This window comes from Syngnathus acus, chromosome 21 (genome assembly GCF_901709675.1).
Source record: "Syngnathus acus chromosome 21, fSynAcu1.2, whole genome shotgun sequence".
In the NCBI taxonomy this organism is placed as follows: domain Eukaryota; kingdom Metazoa; phylum Chordata; class Actinopteri; order Syngnathiformes; family Syngnathidae; genus Syngnathus; species Syngnathus acus.
The window spans coordinates 2885598-2903576 of record NC_051105.1 but is presented as its reverse complement, the minus strand read 5'-3'; the positions used below and the strand labels follow the sequence as shown (position 1 = coordinate 2903576).

Genomic DNA, 17979 nt, shown 5'->3' with positions numbered 1-17979 from the left:
TGGGTCATTCAGCGCTCGCAAGTGTGGTGATTTGCATGTGAAGGAAAAATAATAATCAAATTGAAGTAAAGCTTAAATACAGTGGATGGTGAAGGGGAAAAGGCATGTTAAGTAGAAATACGAGAATGGAATTGCGTGTTATGGCTGAGAGGTCAAATGAAAAATTGTGGAATGATAATAAATGATCGGAAATTACATACAATGACTGGGAATGAGCTGAACATGGAGTTGGAATGCTTAGAATCTGTCAAAGGATGTAGAAATTCCATACGAAAAATGAGAAGTTTTTTGTGTTTTGGTGAGTTTTGGGAATTTAGGCATAAGCTAAAAAATGTAGTTAAAACAGTTTGAATCAGTCAAAAATGGTAGATATTTGGCAAGGAGAAAAAACAATTTTTCCATTTTTATGGGTATTTTAACGAGGGGAAATGTAGAACTTTGTTTTATTTTTTGGTATAAACTATAATATGCGTTGCGTAAATCTAGTTCAGGAAAAAATAGTTGCTGACCGCAAGCATATGAAAGCGGAATCCATAAGTGGAAGTGGGTACTAATTCTTGTTATTTCATTAAACTCCTGTAGTCAATGAGGGGTCAAAGTGTTTTGTCCTCCTTGGAGGTAAAAAAAAAAAGAACCTATTCATTAATTAATATCCTCCACTACATCTTTAACAGAGGTTGGAATGTGAGAATGAGAGGACAGCAAACAATGTGAATGACAAAAGGTGCTCCAATTTTCAATCCCAGTTAATATCAGGGTTGTGTAATTTGAGCCATTTCATGCCTAGAACTACTGGTGCAGATTATGATGGCATGATGAAAAAAATTGATGGACTCATGATGATTGCTAAACACTTATGAAAAAGTTTTTGTTTTGTGGGTTACAATTGCCAGGAGTAGCCCGTCCTAGTCATTGACATTTCTTGGAATCTCAAATTCAGTGACTAATCTTTTCAGAAATTGGACAAAAGTGAATGAATGAATGAATGAATGAAAGATTTACGGACACACTGAGAAATCCTTGGCTATTCCTGATTTCCCCCCCACCTGAATCCCAGCTCGTCCCTTATCAAGTCGCGTTTCAATCGAAACAGGCCAGCTCTGTGATCGATTATTTTACCTGCAATTGTGACGGTGACGTCAGCAAACATTCGCCAAGTCAGCACCAGCACAGTTGAGATCGGCGTCTGCGGACTAACTGGTGGTTGGTAGCTTCCGGAGGGGGGCGTTGTAAACATTAGCGACCGACGGCCACAGTGGACCCTCGGGTACCATGGTGAAGGCGACAATTAGACCCGCTTCCCGAGAGCCCACGCGCAAATTTTTAACAGGTGAGTTTTTCCTCGCCAAAAACAAGGTTATGTGGTTTCGTTGACTGCAAATCAGCTAGCTAGCTAGCTAGCTAGCTTAGCCGTCACGTTGGAAACGGATAAATCCAGCAACTACTGGCTGGTCGGCGTCCCCTTTTTTGTGTTCTCTTGCGGTGTCAGCCGGTTTGATGAATAGTGCGTTCTTAACAATGGCCACCTAATTGCTGGCCACGTACATATGAAGTAGGTCCCAGAATGAATTAAATTCGTATGTAGAGGTTTGACTTTGAATGTTTGGCATTAAAACACACTTTTACCAATTCTAAAAAGTGCTAATTCTGGTAGGGAAAATCGTCTGGCCAATTAATATTATTAAGGATATTATTAAAGAAGACTCTGATTACGTTATCACAATTTCAATATTCAAACTGTATTTGTAAAATATCTGCCTGCATTCATATATTCAAATGCTCACTAATACAACATTCTAAGAAAATCACAATGTCCCATGCCTTTTCTAAATGCATTTACCGTAATTTCCGGACTATAAACCGCGATTTTTTCCAAAATGTTGAACCCTGCGGCTTATATAAGGATTTATTTTGTGATTTTTGTGATGACTTGATCACTTTTATACACTGCGGTATCTTGAAGAAAAAAACAACAAAAATACTATTTTGAAACACTACTATGGCTGCTGCTTATTCTGGCTGTGTTGCTTGTGACTATTATGAGCTTTAGTAGGAATGCACGCTAGGTGACCTGCGTCAAAGGGCTCTAAACCCTTTATCTTACTCTGCCATGTGACTCAGAGATTACACAAAGCAGTGGCGCTGTTTGGACCATCTGCATTGTATTAAAACCCAATCAATCAGCATTTAAATTCAATTCTTCTGACATTTTGCTCACCAAAAACAAGTTGTAATGAACGTGAACTTTTAATGCATTTTATTCAGAAGGTTACTTTGAACCCCGAGGCTTAAATGGCGGCGCGGCGTATTTATGGATTTTTACGGCCTCCAGGGGACGCTCTAGCAGGAAGCAAGAGCGAGACGGACGAAGAAGAGATAATGCGCCGAAGAAGACGTGCTAGTTTGTGTTTTGAACATTTCGCGCATCAAAGTCCCAATGACCGGCACACACACATCTGGGTGTGGTGAAATTTGAGCTGAGCTGGCATATCACGCACACACCCTCATCATGGAAAACACACGAAGAAATGCATTTGATGCAGCTTATAAGTTAAAAGCAATCGATTTGGCTGTCAAAGAGGGAAATAGAGCTTAAATGGCGGCGCGGCGTATTTATGGATTTTTACGGCCTCCAGGGGGCGCTCTAGCAGGAAGCAAGAGCGAGACAGACGAAGAGATAATGCGCCGAAGAAGACGTGCTAGTTTGTCAAGACGGACTTACTGAAAGGAAGCTTTTATACACAAACCGTCATTATGGGGGACAAAAGAAATGCATATGATGCCGCTTTTAAGCTAAAGGCAGTCGATGTTGATGACGTTGTGGCGCGTCACCCTTTTCTTTATTTCGTGGTCCCGTCTACTCTGGAGCTATCCGTGTCGCTCGCTCGTTTAATGTAATTTAGCGCTTCGTGCATGAATAAAATTCGCATGAACAGACCCTCATCACACTCGAAGAAATGCATAAAAGCGACGACGAAAGAGAGACTGAGAACGTGTGAGGCGAAGGCTATCTAACGCTATTCCAATCGGACACTGAGGAGGAAGACTTCGATGGTTTCAGTGCACAGGAGGAAGATGAAGATGGCTTTTTTTTTTACTGGTACGTTTTTTAACGAGCCCTGTTGGTGCTGTACTACCGTGTTGCTGCTGTGTTACCGCCGCGTCTCAGTGACTTTTACCGGTATGTTGTTGTTTTTTTATCCAGCCCTATTAGTCTTACTTCCGTGTTGCTGCGGTATTACTGCCGCGTCACAGGCAGTGTTTGGAAAGAAATGTTAAGGTGGCCTAGTGGTAGAGTGTCCGCCCTGAGACTGGAAGGTTGTGGGTTCAAACCCTGACTGGGTCATACCAAAGACTATAAAAATGGGACCCATTGCCTCCCTGCTTGGCAATAATAAATAATGAGGTAACTCAGTTTGTTTATTCTTGTCCACATTTTATCTGCATGTCTGTGGTCCAATCACGATAGATGATCCCCTCCGTGCGGTCGACGTGTTTGTTTTCACACTCATCTGCGCATGGTTGTTTATTGTAAAAATATTGACACGTCTTGCTGTCTGCAGTGTCTCCACTTTCCACCTGCCGGACCGCCCTCCTTTGGCTTCTGTTTGATGGTTGCACTCCACCCCACAAACTGACCTCAGAGTAACCGACACACAAAATGGTGGACGTCGCAAAGTGGCCCCTCTTCAGTCTGATGGCACCCCAGGAACTGGCCTGCGTATGGAAAGCATTTGTTTTTGGAGCATCCGCAAATGAGGCCATCTTCATAACCAGCGACGATGAGGTGACACACTAATAGTTAGCATCGCTAGTCGCTGTTTTAGAACCCTTCAAGCAAATGGATATTTGAGCACTAAAGGTGGATCAGCACTGATAATATAACAATGCTAATAGGCATATATTTATTCTCTACAGTATCTTACTGAGTCGAAGTATTAGTTGTCATTATCAGCACGTCAGTCTTTTACTGCCTTGTGCACAACAAATTAAATTGCCGTGCTATATTGTGATGCACACACTGTTCAATTCTTAATATTTCATTTAATTATTGTATTAATATTTTTATGAGGCTTTTTCACATTTGCTTTTAAAAAAACACAACCAAAAAAAATCATGTGGTTTCTTTCAGCTGGAATGGAGTAAGTGGGTTTTCCATTCATTTCAACGGTCAGTAACTTAAACGCGTATCTCAATATTGTTTACACTCCAATAGGCAAGGCAAGTTTATTTGTATAGCACATTTCAACAACAAGGTAATTCAAAGTGCTTTACACAAAACATAAAAGGCATCAAAGAAAAAGAAAGCTTTAAAAGCATCAGGGCACAGTTAAAAACATTCAAAACAATTGACGAGACGCCCCCACAAACAGTCCGGTGCGTCCACTAAGAAAAATAAAAACTGCATACCCAGTTGACACGCTCCAGCACCCCCTGCGAGCGACCCTTGTGAGGAGAAGTGGTACAGATAATGGATGGATGAAATGAGTCAAAGTCAAAGTCAGCTTTGCGTCATAACACAAGTTTGGCAGCAGTAGGCAATGAATCTAGCTCTCTGGCTGTTTTCTCACGTAACCAGGATTATTTGCTCTGCCCGTTTCAGGTCTATGTGTTTGGGCTCAACTGCAGCAACTGCCTGGGCACCGGAGACAGCCAGAGCACCATTGTGCGCAAGAAGCTGGACTTCCTGAGTGGCAAGAAGGTGATCAGCATGAGCTACGGCAGCGGTCCGCACGTGCTACTGGCCACCGAGGGTATTGTCCTCCTGCGAATTGTCGCAATATTGCAACTGGTATTTTGTATTTTTTTTTTGCTGAATCTTTTGTCATTTCAGATGGCGAGCTGTTCGCCTGGGGACACAATGGCTACAGCCAGCTGGGGAACGGGACCACTAACCAAGGGCTAGCGCCAGTGCTGGTGACAACTAACCTGCTCAACAAGAAAGTGACCGAGGTGGCCTGCGGCTCGCACCACTCCATGGCGCTCACTGAATTTGGAGAGGTAGGTGCTTCACTTCTAGCAGCGTAGAAGAAGTATTAGTTTATCCATTACTACCCCTTTATTCTTCATTCTATTGTCACTCTATGAAAAATTCTTTTTCATTTTCGTATATTGTTACCAGAAGCCACATTATAAAATTCTATACAAAGACATGCCACGAGCCCTGCTGAATGACAGTCGCTATGACGTCACACTATCTCATCCGACTGCGCAAAATATGAAATCACTAATTAAAATAAAGTGAACGAATTGCGACTCACACCGCCACACAGAGACGTAATACACAGGCACCCGATGAACCAACCAGAGGACATTACGTTTTGCGTCGATCGGGGCGGTAAACCAATCAGACGACTGGATGTAACAAGTAGAAGAGTACGTACCTCCGCCGCCATTGGCTTCTGCTACACAGAGACGTGATATACAGGCACCCGTTTGCTTACGTTTACGTTTGCTTACGAGGCGCAATCAGAGGACTGGACGTGACACGTAGAGGAATACGTACCTCCGCATAGACAGAGACATGCTTACGAGGCACAATTCAAGCTTCCTGGAAAGCCGGGATCATTGCCGAAGAGCAACGTGACAACGATCAGACAATGACGAGGGAAATTGGCATGTCAGATGGCGAACTTGCCCAACTGTTTCATTTGGATACAGAAGATGAGGACTACGGTCTCCGTAGCCCATCAAAAATACCGTAGTTGACCGTTTTGATCGATAGTGAGCATTAATGATTTTGTGAAGGCAGGTTTTTCTGTTTTATATATGCAATTGCACCTCATCGTGTGACTTTTTCCCACGTGTCAGTTGTACGCGTGGGGCTACAATAACTGCGGCCAGGTGGGTTCGGGTTCTACAGCCACTCAGCCTCACCCGCGTCGTGTTACCAGCTGCCTTCAAAACAGGACGGTGGTCAGCATCGTCTGTGGACAGACCTCGTCCATGGCGGTAGTGGACAACGGCAAGGCAAGGACCAAACATTGTTCTTCGCTCTCTGGTGGAATGTTGCTCAGATTTGACTTGTTTTTCTCTTTGGACAGGTGTTCAGTTGGGGCTACAATGGGAACGGGCAGCTGGGAGTGGGGAATAACGGCAACCAGCTGACTCCTTGTCGAGTCACCGGTTTGCAGGGTCTGTGTGTGCAACAGGTGAGTGACTCCACTTCAAGCTATCGCCACAATAAGGAACATATGTTGTTCGATGAATACCTCTCCGCTAATGCCAGTATTGTTCTTAGCCCAAATAAACAAGCTCAAAAACTCACAATTTCCTGAGGCCAGTTTCACTTACGACACGAAATTTAGTAGTCATGTCAATTGTAAGTTGACCCACAAAAAGCGCCTCCAGAGAAGCTGACTGTAGTCCATTTCCAGGCGTCATGAAGAGATTTTGTCTGATTTGATACCAAATTTGAAACAGTTACTTATCGTACGGGAGAATGCCAAATTGTAAAAAGTGTGAGTTTTGGTCGTTGTGGAGGAGTATTTCCAGTTCAAATTGTTGTTACAACTACAGTTTGCATCCCTGACGTCAATGGCAAATTAATATGTTGCGGTGTGGAAGTGTTTATTTCATGGATGATCATCTTTTTTTGTCCACTGTATTTTATACAAGATTATTATCATTAAGATTTTTTTAAATATTATTTCCCCCAGTATTTTATGAATTTCTTTTATAGATTTATTTTTCATCAAATTTTTTTACGTTTTCATTTCTTTCAATATTTTTATTTCTACGTATATTCGTTTGAGTCATTTCTGTAAAATGTATATCTAATTGTTTGCACTCTAGGTCGTGTGTGGGTATGCACATTCATTGGCGCTGACGGATGAAGGCATCCTCTACGCGTGGGGCGCCAACACATACGGGCAACTCGGCACGGGCAACAAGAGCAACCACCTTAGCCCCGTGCAGATTATGAGTGAGGAAGGAAGGTCTGACAGGACTCTTGCTTTGCTTGCAGCAATGCTTTGTGACACTTTGAACATGCTTGATGTGTGATTTCCTGCTGTTGCGATATCGTGACCCCTGAAAAATTGGTGTCATTAAGGCTGACAATTTTTAATAATCCTCTTATCCAACAGAAGCTACATTGTGTCTTGAATTGGCAGTTCTCAGAAAATATCAAATTAGTTTTGTTCAAGTTGAATGAGTTTACCACAATTTTATTCATTCGATATTAATTGCTTGCAGTAAGAGTTGCAGATCACACATAAAACAAATAGTTCTTTGTTAGCATGCCGGAGCAGATTAACGACATTTCCATTTATTTCAACACGGAAAGATGATTTTGAGTTTTGAGTTTCAAATGTGGTCAAGGAACAAATTAAGATCATGTTTCAAGACACTAGTGTACTTTTTTAAAAAGAGTGCTTAAGACAAAATGTTCCAAGAATGATTGCAAAAATATATATTTATATCGATTGCGTGCGGTGTCGTGTTTTGTTTGCTCTCCAGGATCGTGGAGGTGGCTGCCTGTCACTCGACGCACACGTCAGCCGCCAAAACGCAGAGCGGCCAGGTGTACATGTGGGGCCAATGCAGGGGCCAGTCCATTCTGCTGCCCCACCTCACGAACTTTGCCTGCACTGACGACGTCTTTGCCTGCTTTGCCACACCCTCGGTGATGTGGAGGCTTCTGTCCATGGGTAAGATGTGGATGTAACGGATAAAAGGACCCAGACCTACGAGGTCCCCGCGCTTTTCCAATTATAAACTGGAAAAATGGTCGAATTGTAAATTGTTTCCTTCCCTCAATATTGCATTTTAATACACGATTAATTTCAATAATTAAAATGAAACAATCTTAACAAACTATTAATTAAAAACATCAGATTTATTGTACGTAAATGTATTAGGTATTAATAAATCAGTCTTATAGGTTGGGCATTCACTAAAATAAAAATCTAAGGCAGTCTCCACATCAGTCTTTTTAAGCGTTCCAAGGCAATGAAATCAGACCAGTTATGGTTGTGTCTGTTAAGTACATTATGAAACAAGTCAGTTCTAAGAACTGGAATAGGATTAACAAGGGGTTCCATTCTCCTTTCAGAGTTTGATGACTTTCTGACGGTGGCTCAGTCACTCAAGAAGGAGTTTGACAACCCAGAAACGTCCGATCTCAAGTTCTGCGTGGATGGCAAATACATTCATGTCCACAAAGCAGTTCTCAAGATCAGGTCAGACTCACTTCATGGCATACATTAAATATTAGAAGAAGAAAAGAAAAAAGCAAAGTTCAGTAAAGCGTACAAGACAGAGGGCAGTGATATTAGAGAGCCAAACGTAATCACGGTTTTCTCCCATTTGCTTTAGTCTTTCAAAACTTTGGTGTTATTGTTGGCTTATAGTACCCATGCGTATCATCCTAGCAATTTTGTTTATTACACTAAGGTGTGCATGTTCATTTTTGGGGGACTGTGTGACTTGCATTTACAGTATGTGGCTTAGTTTGGGGAAAATGAAAGAAAAACAGAAAATAAATAAAACAATTCCTCAACATATCGCTCGTACAGATCACCTAGATAGCATAGGCTGTTATATATATATATATATATATTTTTTTTTTTTTCTTCAGCAAATAGTTGAGGACAGGTTCCACATAGAAGCAATATGGTTAATTTAGGAATAATTAGGTGGGGAATTACTGTAACATTATTTTCAAAATAATACTTGGAGCAGACAAAAATTGACTATGTGGCCTGTCAAAGCAAATCGTGCAGACGTCAGGCAAATAGCAACTACAAAAGTGCTGTCTGAAATAAAAGAACTGTGAGATTATTTATATAGCGAAGGAATGGATTTTGGTAAGATAATGCATTCTTTATGGTCTATGGAAACCGTAAATGACAGACTCGTAGCTCAACCAAAGCAGAAATAAGTGCAAAACCTTTCTGTGCTGTGCTTGGTCAGTCTCAGTTTCCAGGGTGTGTCTTAGCCAAATTGTAAATTATTTTTTTTTTGGACTCAAATCACACGAGGTCCGACAGTAAGGTTGCATTTGACTTGAAAATTAACCATCGTGTGATCCCCATATGTGGTCTGGTTTAGGTGTGAATACTTCCGCACCATGTTCCAGTCGCACTGGAATGAAGACATGAAGGAAGTGATTGAAATCGACCAGTTTTCCTTCCCAGTGTATCGCTCCTTCCTGGAATTCCTCTACACCGACAATGTGGAGCTGCCGCCAGAGGACGCCATCGGTCAGACCCTCAATCGCGGATGGAAACTGTCTTCATCTGGCTCTGTGTCCTTTCTGAACTGAACTTTTCCCTGTGCAGGACTTCTGGACTTGGCCACGTCCTACTGCGAGAATCGTCTGAAGAGTCTGTGCCAGCACATCATCAAGAGTGGCATCACGGTGGAGAACGCCTTCACGCTGCTGTCGGCCGCCGTGCAATACGACGCCGAGGTCCGCTTTTGCCCACCCACAAGAAAAAAGAAGTTCATCATGGGATTGTAAGTAATCCTTCAATTGTTGTTAACCAGGATTTGGAGGAGTTCTGCTTCAAGTTTTGCGTCAACCATCTGACTCGAGTGACGCAGACGGATGCCTTCTGTCAAAGCGACGGTAATTTACTCAAGGATTTCATACGTCGCGCCAGCCGTTGCGGCGCTTTCAAGAACTGACCTAGAAATTATGCGTTCAGGGACATTTAGTCCAGTCACCTTTTTTTTTTTTTTTTCTTCTACTTGAAAGACTTGTGGTATTCAACTGACCAAGGAACTTTAAGCACTTTTTCTACTTTTTTTTTTCCTTTCCATTGACTGACCATTTGCACTTGTGGACAGTTCCAAATGTTTTCATCAGTAGCACTTACTCGGAAAGCATATATCCAATAGTGCCCTGCAAATAAATGCTCAAAACATTTGATATTTTTGAGCGTATCAAAAGTCTGAGTTCATTGACTTGACAATCTTACTTCTGTAACTAGGATTCTCCACTAATTATGAATTCCCAGCTGAATAACTGCAGTGGATTCCCATCACGGGTAAAGTTAATAATAGAAACAAACAATATTTATTGCAAAATAATTCTTTATTTCAGACAACCTTAAATGTTGGTATTTTTCAGAATTTAATGCAGAGAAATTATTACGTTATGCAGCTAATTCTGTGGCTAACCACATAAGAATGGAGAAACGCATTTTTTTAAAAAAACAGTCTGTTTTTCTGAAGAGTCCAAAGACGTTTGCAGGATTAGTTTTCAAGCGAGACCAAACGCTTTCTAGGCGGCTGTCAGTGATGTAGTTCAGATCTGTAAGCAAGTAAACAGTGTCAGGTAGCTTGCTCTAATAGCACTACAGTGCAACTTTTCAATGATCGCCTTTTTCAGCTGTATTGTTATCCTTACCACTTTCCTCGTCTGCTTTTCTTCGACATCTTTAAATGTTTAAAAATGAAATGTGGGTGATGATGATAGTACATATGCTAATCAAGCGGTGAGGGGAAACTAAAAAGCCCAACATAGTATAAAATGCTTTCAGTGAGAGTGGCGCTGGATACCATGCAGTGAGAAAGTGGCGATCATCTGCTCAGCAAAGACATGACTTCCTGCATCGCTGCCACTGACTTTTTCACCGCAACTTGTTTGTGCTCCAACTCTATCAAAACCACAAAAGTGACATTTAGATGAATGACATACATGATGTAAAAAAGGCAGAACTACATTAAAAGCCTTCCTTCAAAAAACAATTTTTACCAGCTAATCTGTAAAGTTGTGATGAAAATCAAGTGATATTACAGAAAGTCATTTTACCAAAAATAATTATACACCAAAAAAAAGTGTGATAAGATAAAAAGTTGTAATTTTACCACAAAAAATGGAAAAGTAGTAAATGATCTGTGTCGTACCAGTTTGTGATGGGACATCTTTTTCTCAAGATGTTGCATTAAAACTAATTTACTACTGTACCAAAATCAATAAACCGTGAACTCCATCTGGATAAATCATGACATTCATATTGTTTTGGCCATAAGGCGGCTGATTTAATTAACGTAGTGGCGCCTGCAAACGGCTGATCTGAATCAATCGCATCACAAACGAAGAGCATTTTCATTCCGTTTTTGTCATTCATTGAACGAACAGAAAACAAGACTTCATGTAAACCATGATAGATGACTTCAGATTGTTTCCTTGGTCCACTACATTTGGCAAAAAATGGTGTTACATTTAAGCGCTTCAATGTATGTAGTTGTACCTTTTTGCTGTTTTCTCAGCAGCTTTGTCATTTTGCCAGAAGACAACATAACTTTCAACGCCACGTTGAAATCTGCAGACAGCATCACATCTCATAATCTGCCATGCCGCAGTCGCACCCTCCCATCGTGATGTGTCACTCACTCACCTTCCTGACTGGCCTGACAGTTCTGGATCCTCAGGAAGACATCCTTCATGTCTGTTAAGAAATCACTGAAGATGGCTTCTGTACATCCTGCCGTGTTGCAATGTCCCCAGAAGATAGCAGCGTCCAAGCCAAGCTCTGTCACACGTTACAGCAAAAAAAAATACAACACTAAAAAAAACATCTGAATTTTTTATTGTAACACTAAGACCTTATCTTAGGGGGGTGAAAATTGTACAAGTACACATCAACTTGTTAGTGGTTTTAAGATTAGGGCTGAGTGACCTAAAACTGACATCATGGCATCTTTACCTTGGTCATTCTCAGTTTTCACCGCTTTAGCAGATGCCATCTGAGTGAGGGTCTCAGGCTGGAGTACACGTGGAGGTTCTGGAACCTGAGGGAACAACTGCGTTAGAACATGTCGCAGTACTCTTGCGAGTTACATTCATGTCATCTTTAAATGAGGTTGCCACGAAAATGATGCTACTTACTTGGCACGGCTTTAAGTTGAAACTTTCATCTAAATCGGATTCGTCAATGGGGCCTAGAATTGGAGAGGGCTCTTCATCTGTGGGGGGAGAAAAAAACGGCATAAGGAGGCAAAAGAGGGCAACAACCTTGGCAGAAAACCCCGATTCTCTACAACCGAGTACGGTTGCAAACTCATGGCAATGAATTCCGCGATACCTTTCGTAATTCGTTTGGCCTTTTGCGATGTGTTTGGCTGCTTACTCAGAGCGTCCTCAATTGTTCTCGGGCTGCTAGTAGCAACAGCAGCAGCCGGCTTTCCCACCACCTCTGTAGGGTGGAATCGTGCTGTGTGACTTCTCATATTCGTTGTGCCAAAGTGTTTTATTTTAGCGCGACAAATCTTGCATACAACGTAGCTTTTGTCCAATTCATTTCCTCCGTCAACATTGTAGAATCCGAAATGATTCCACACGTCTGATTTAAATTGTTTAGGGGCAGGTCGGATCTCGGGCTCGGCCATGTTTGTTGTTTTTCTGGAGGAGTGTACTGAAGTGTTGGCTCGTAAGTTCAAATGACTACAACCAGTAGGTGTCAGTAATGCCCATTGAAGCTGGTGCAACCTCGCCGTGAAACAACGAAGAAGAAAAGAGAGAACCACTCACACCACTTTTATGGGCTTCTTCTCCAAGCTAACGGCTAACTTTATTGCATGAAGGGATGCGCCGTTATGCAACAAAGGGGAGATTATGCTTCTCATTGGGTAATCTTGATTTTATAACACTTAAAATAACGTGTAGGCATATATACGCCTAAATATTGTTATCCAATATATCTACTGCAATTTCACATTGGATTGCTGGTTTGAAATTTACTTTTAATATTTTTAATAAACATTTATTTTAAAACTTGTCTGGTGTTTTATTCCTTGTTTTTATATTCGCCAATTAAAACATAAAAGTCAGACATTTGGTTAACTGCTTTATATGACAATATGTGTTTTACGTTGTTATGAGTTGGTGTCCCCCAAAATAACAAATGTCGGCATAACGGATTTTTTCCCCCAACCTTTTATTCAAACACAAACACATTCGGTATACCATCAACTACAAACCAACAAATACAAAATTAAAACATCAATGTCGGCATAACGTGTCGGCTGGCATAGCAGCAACGTTGTCTGTCACTCACTCGTGAATCATCGCGAACGAACCTGAAAATGGCGGTGTACTTAACGTAAAAAATAAGAATAAATAAATAAGAAAGTGTAGCGAACGATTCTTTTGCACAAACCTTTTGAGTGAACCGATTCTAAAGATCCAGTTCACTTTAAACTGGAATGCACGTCACTAGTACAAGAAAGTGGAGAAAGCCATGAGCAGCTAAGTCGAAATAGTCGACTGGTTAGTGACATGGGCTCTAACTCGTTACGACCTTGGTTCGAGTCCAGGTGTACGCATCTACCTAAATCTGCTTTTAAACTTGGAACCTTACTTTGTATGCGTTTTTTACGTTGAGCTCCTGTAGAACGTGAAAATGAATAAAATCTTTTCACGCAGGTGTATTTAACGAGGGTAACTTGGAAAACGTTGGAATGCGGCCCCGAGGACTAGAGCTTGACACCTGTGACCTTTGACCATATTTTCCTAATAAAGTGGCCTGTTAGGTACACTTGAAAAATGGCGGTGTACCTAATGGAGTGTCCGTGTGATTCCCTCGTTAAGTGCACCTGCGTGAAAAGTTTTAGCTGCTGTGGAACGTGAAAGGAGCTAAAACTTTTCACGCAGGTGCGCTTAACGAGGGTCACTTGGAAAACATGTTGGAACGCGGCCCCGAGGACTAGAGCTTGACACCTGTGACCTTTGATTGTGATATTTCCCTAATAAAGTGACCTGTTATTAGGTACACTTGAAAATGGCGGTGTACCTAATGGAGTGTCCGTGTGATTCCCTCGTTAAGTGCACCTGCGTGAAAAGTTTTAGCTCCTGTGGAACGTGAAAGGAGCTAAAACTTTTCACGCAGGTGCGCTTAACGAGGGTCACTTGGAAAACATGTTGGAACGCGGCCCCATGGACTAGAGCTTGACACCTGTGACCTTTGACCATGATATTTCCCTAATAACGTGGCCTGTTATTAGGTACACTTGACAATGGCGGTGTACCTAATGGAGTGTCCGTGTGATTCCCTCGTTAAGTGCACCTGCGTGAAAAGTTTTAGCTCCTGTGGAACGTGAAAGGAGCTAAAACTTTTCACGCAGGTGCGCGTAACGAGGGTCACTTGGAAAACATGTTGGAACGCGGCCCCGAGGACTAGAGCTTGACACCTGTGACCTTTGACTGTGATATTTCCCTAATAAAGTGACCTGTTATTAGGTACACTTGAAAATGGTGGTGTACCTAATGGAGTGTCCGTGTGATTCCCTCGTTAAGTGCACCTGCGTGAAAAGTTTTAGCTACTGCAGAACGTGAAAGGAGCTAAAACTTTTCACGCAGGTGCGCTTAACGAGGGTCACTTGGAAAACATGTTGGAACGCGGCCCCGAGGACTAGAGCTTGACACCTGTGACCTTTGACTGTGATATTTCCCTAATAAAGTGACCTGTTATTAGGTACACTTGAAAATGGCGGTGTACCTAATGGAGTGTCCGTGTGATTCCCTCGTTAAGTGCACCTGCGTGAAAACTTTTAGCTGCTGTGGAACGTGAAAGGAGCTAAAACTTTTCACGCAGGTGCGCTTAACGAGGGTCACTTGGAAAACATGTTGGAACGCGGCCCCGAGGACTAGAGCTTGACACCTGTGACCTTTGACTGTGATATTTCCCTAATAAAGTGACCTGTTATTAGGTACACTTGAAAATGGCGGTGTACCTAATGGAGTGTCCGTGTGATTCCCTCGTTAAGTGCACCTGCGTGAAAAGTTTTAGCTGCTGTGGAACGTGAAAGGAGCTAAAACTTTTCACGCAGGTGCGCTTAACGAGGGTCACTTGGAAAACATGTTGGAACGCGGCCCCGAGGACTAGAGCTTGACACCTGTGACCTTTGACTGTGATATTTCCCTAATAAAGTGACCTGTTATTAGGTACACTTGAAAATGGCGGTGTACCTAATGGAGTGTCCGTGTGATTCCCTCGTTAAGTGCACCTGCGTGAAAAGTTTTAGCTGCTGTGGAACGTGAAAGGAGCTAAAACTTTTCACGCAGGTGCGCTTAACGAGGGTCACTTGGAAAACATGTTGGAACGCGGCCCCGAGGACTAGAGCTTGACACCTGTGACCTTTGACCGTGATATTTCCCTAATAAAGTGGCCTGTTATTAGGTACACTTGAAAATGGCAGTGTACCTAATGGAGTGTCCGTGTGATTCCCTCGTTAAGCGCACCTGCGTGAAAAGTTTTAGCTCCTGTGGAACGTGAAAGGAGCTAAAACTTTTCACGCAGGTGCGCTTAACGAGGGTCACTTGGAAAACATGTTGGAACGCGGCCCCGAGGACTAGAGCTTGACACCTGTGACCTTTGACTGTGATATTTCCCTAATAAAGTGACCTGTTATTAGGTACACTTGAAAATGGCGGTGTACCTAATGGAGTGTCTGTGTGATTCCCTCGTTAAGTGCACCTGCGTGAAAAGTTTTAGCTCCTGTGGAACGTGAAAGGAGCTAAAACTTTTCACGCAGGTGCGCTTAACGAGGGTCACTTGGAAAACATGTTGGAACGCGGCCCCGAGGACTAGAGCTTGACACCTGTGACCTTTGACTGTGATATTTCCCTAATAAAGTGACCTGTTATTAGGTACACTTGAAAATGGCGGTGTACCTAATGGAGTGTCCGTGTGATTCCCTCGTTAAGTGCACCTGCGTGAAAACTTTTAGCTGCTGTGGAACGTGAAAGGAGCTAAAACTTTTCACGCAGGTGCGCTTAACGAGGGTCACTTGGAAAACATGTTGGAACGCGGCCCCGAGGACTAGAGCTTGACACCTGTGACCTTTGACAGTGATATTTCCCTAATAAAGTGGCCTGTTATTAGGTACACTTGAAAATGGCAGTGTACCTACTGGAGTGTCTGTGTGATTCCCTCGTTAAGCGCACCTGCGTGAAAAGTTTTAGCTCCTGCGGAACGTGAAAGTGACCAAAAACTTTTCATGTAGGTATGTCTGTATGTGTATATATGTATATGCATGTATTTTGTCATGTCTTTTCATTGTGTACAATAATCTTATTCTTTTTTCACGTTTGAAATAAACGAAACGAAACACACCTGCGTGAAAAGATTTTGTTCATTTTCACGTTCTGCAGGAGCTAAACCTAAAAGACGCATACAAAGTGAGGTTCCATGTTTAAAAGCAGATACAGGTAGATGCATACATCTGGGCTTGAACCAAGTTCTTACCGAATAAGAGCCCATGTCCCTAACCAGTCGGCTACTTCAACCTGGCTACACTTGACTGTCTGCACTCTTTTGTACTAGTGAGGTGCATTCCAGTTTAAAGTGAACTGAATCTTTAGAATCGGTTCACTCAAAAGATTTGTTCAAAAGAATCGTTCACCGAATATTTCAAACCAATGGATTCAACATAACATGAATGTTTTAGGAATGTGGGAGGAGAATTGAGTGCAGAGCACGCAAACACAGTCAGGCCTCAGTCCAGCCAGATTTGAACACTGAACCTCACAACTGTGAGGGAGAGATACCAAGAGGACCGGATGAACTAATTTATTTACACAACCAGTCTGATTTATTATTTTTATTTTGAAACATATTCACAAAAACAACAAAACACGAGTTTATAATCATCAAGTTTTCTTTTTATACATATATATTTTTAAAAAGTCACAGGGCAGTGACATCACCATAAATAATGTACAGTATAGCAGCTCCAATAATAAACATCTTGTGACAGGCATTAATAATATCTACATTCAGAGCATGAAGGGAATAAGTTAGCGCTATACAAGTCACCTCTGATTATGACACTTTTGTAGATTTTAGTGTCCATGAAATACACAGATGGAAAAATATTCTAATGACAGAGAAGGACAAACAAAGTAGTACAAAAATAAGATATTAGAAGATAAAGTGAGTAAAGCAACATTTGTGTTTTTGTTGCATTTCTTACAAATAAATATGTAATACAGCAGCAAAATAAGCTGTTTGTAATTGTCACTTTAAAATGTGCTCTTGGAGTGGAATTACTGTAAAAATCCTATGAATAATACACCCATGCTTAATACCCCACAAGCACCCTTAAAAAGTTATTTTTTTCTCTTGTGTATAATAAATCCCCCCAGATAGGCCGATATCTTTTATCAGGGTGAATCATATGAATGAATATAGTTTCAAAACATACCAATAAAGTGTAAATGCTTATAAATCCAGGTTTTAAACGATGCTTTTCTCCCATATCTATGATTACGGTCATTGAAGGGATTCAAATCTTGCTCATGCACTTAAGCAATTTTTGTACGCTATTTTTTTTTTCTTGACATTGCTTTTAAATCTCTTAACTCTGTAATTGCTTTCAAATGTTGTATTTAATTACAGTAAGTAAAGCAAATCGAGTTACACTGTGTAAAAAATGTGCTAAAAATCAGATTTTTACAAGCCCTTGGTACTGGCCATTGTACGAGTAAACATTTAAACAATGTTTAAGATTTTCATTGCTTATTAAAGCCTCCTTGGTTTTAGATTTTTTTTTTTTTGCAAAAGACAGGTGCTTTTCACTGGATTTTACAGTAATTCATGTGTGATGTAATAGGGGTGGTCCACTTCCACCATTAGATGCATTAACTGAGATCAGTCCTGCTGGCCCACTTCCATCAATAGATGCATTAACTGAGATCAGTCCTGCTGGCCCGTTACATCTATAACATCACCGTTACATACAGTAATACTGTACGCCATTAAAATAGACTATGTTCCTCCAGTTTAGGGTGCAGGATGCTTGTATGTGGATGAGTGAAAAGATGCTGGTTTTAATGGTAGCTATCAATGTTAACACATACGGACACGACAGCCACAAGACATTTCAGGAGAGAGGGAGTGGCGTGGGTGGGTACACATGAGGGAGGTGCTGGCCGGCTCAGGATTTGATGTCCGTAAAAGGCGTGCAGGTTTCGCTGCAACTGGATGATGTGCTGAGGTGTCCTGATCCACTGCCTTCTGTTTCAAC

The 17979-nt window shown here is 41.7% G+C and overlaps 3 protein-coding genes across 18 annotated transcripts in view; 1 reads left to right on the top strand and 2 right to left on the bottom strand.

Annotated features, from left to right (window-relative positions):
• Window positions 1-1162: 1162 nt before the first annotated feature.
• On the top strand, window positions 1163-9897 carry LOC119115300 (RCC1 and BTB domain-containing protein 1-like). 4 transcript variants are annotated; one of them, XM_037239692.1, is made up of 12 exons: window positions 1163-1330; window positions 3564-3787; window positions 4604-4754; window positions 4835-5001; window positions 5812-5970; window positions 6045-6152; window positions 6796-6938; window positions 7462-7652; window positions 8057-8183; window positions 9055-9206; window positions 9285-9415; window positions 9493-9897. In XM_037239692.1, exons 2-12 carry the CDS (start codon window positions 3662-3664, stop codon window positions 9631-9633), a joined length of 1596 nt encoding a protein of 531 aa, XP_037095587.1. In that variant the 5' UTR covers window positions 1163-1330; window positions 3564-3661; the 3' UTR covers window positions 9634-9897. The 4 variants fall into 4 exon arrangements, 3 of the variants coding, with proteins under 3 accessions (XP_037095587.1, XP_037095588.1, XP_037095589.1); XM_037239693.1 differs by lacking the exon at window positions 1163-1330 and adding an exon at window positions 3146-3181; XM_037239694.1 differs by lacking the exons at window positions 1163-1330; window positions 3564-3787 and adding an exon at window positions 4151-4170.
• A 126-nt stretch (window positions 9898-10023) lies between these two features.
• Window positions 10024-12400, bottom strand: LOC119115301. The gene is made up of 7 exons (XM_037239695.1): window positions 12039-12400; window positions 11843-11919; window positions 11661-11745; window positions 11352-11486; window positions 11205-11276; window positions 10525-10607; window positions 10024-10259 (listed from the first exon to the last, which is right to left on the bottom strand). The coding sequence occupies exons 1-6, from the start codon at window positions 12340-12342 to the stop codon at window positions 10531-10533; spliced, it is 750 nt and encodes a 249-aa protein (XP_037095590.1). The 5' UTR covers window positions 12343-12400; the 3' UTR covers window positions 10024-10259; window positions 10525-10530.
• Window positions 12401-17288: 4888 nt separating this feature from the next.
• Window positions 17289-17979, bottom strand: part of LOC119115031 (guanine nucleotide exchange factor DBS-like) — a 36547-nt gene continuing 35856 nt past the window's right edge. For all 13 annotated transcript variants that reach the window (XM_037239161.1, XM_037239163.1, XM_037239165.1 and 10 more), the window contains one exon: window positions 17289-17969. In XM_037239161.1, the coding sequence (XP_037095056.1) occupies window positions 17890-17969 (80 nt within the window). In that variant the 3' untranslated portion in view covers window positions 17289-17889. The remainder of the gene's footprint in view (window positions 17970-17979) is intronic.

Bases quoted from the DNA above. Each gene is read 5' to 3' on its own strand.
- LOC119115300 (XM_037239692.1), top strand. From the start codon at position 3,662: ATGGTGGACGTCGCAAAGTGGCCCCTCTTCAGTCTGATGGCACCCCAG. The intron at 5,002-5,811 runs GTAGGTGCTTCA...CCCACGTGTCAG, and splicing joins CGCTCACTGAATTTGGAGAG to TTGTACGCGTGGGGCTACAA. The intron at 5,971-6,044 runs GCAAGGACCAAA...CTCTTTGGACAG, and splicing joins CGGTAGTGGACAACGGCAAG to GTGTTCAGTTGGGGCTACAA.
- LOC119115301 (XM_037239695.1), bottom strand. From the start codon at position 12,342: ATGGCCGAGCCCGAGATCCGACCTGCCCCTAAACAATTTAAATCAGAC. The intron at 11,746-11,842 runs GTAAGTAGCATC...TTGTTCCCTCAG, and splicing joins TCAACTTAAAGCCGTGCCAA to GTTCCAGAACCTCCACGTGT. The intron at 10,608-11,204 runs GTACAACTACAT...TGGTTTTGATAG, and splicing joins GCTGAGAAAACAGCAAAAAG to AGTTGGAGCACAAACAAGTT.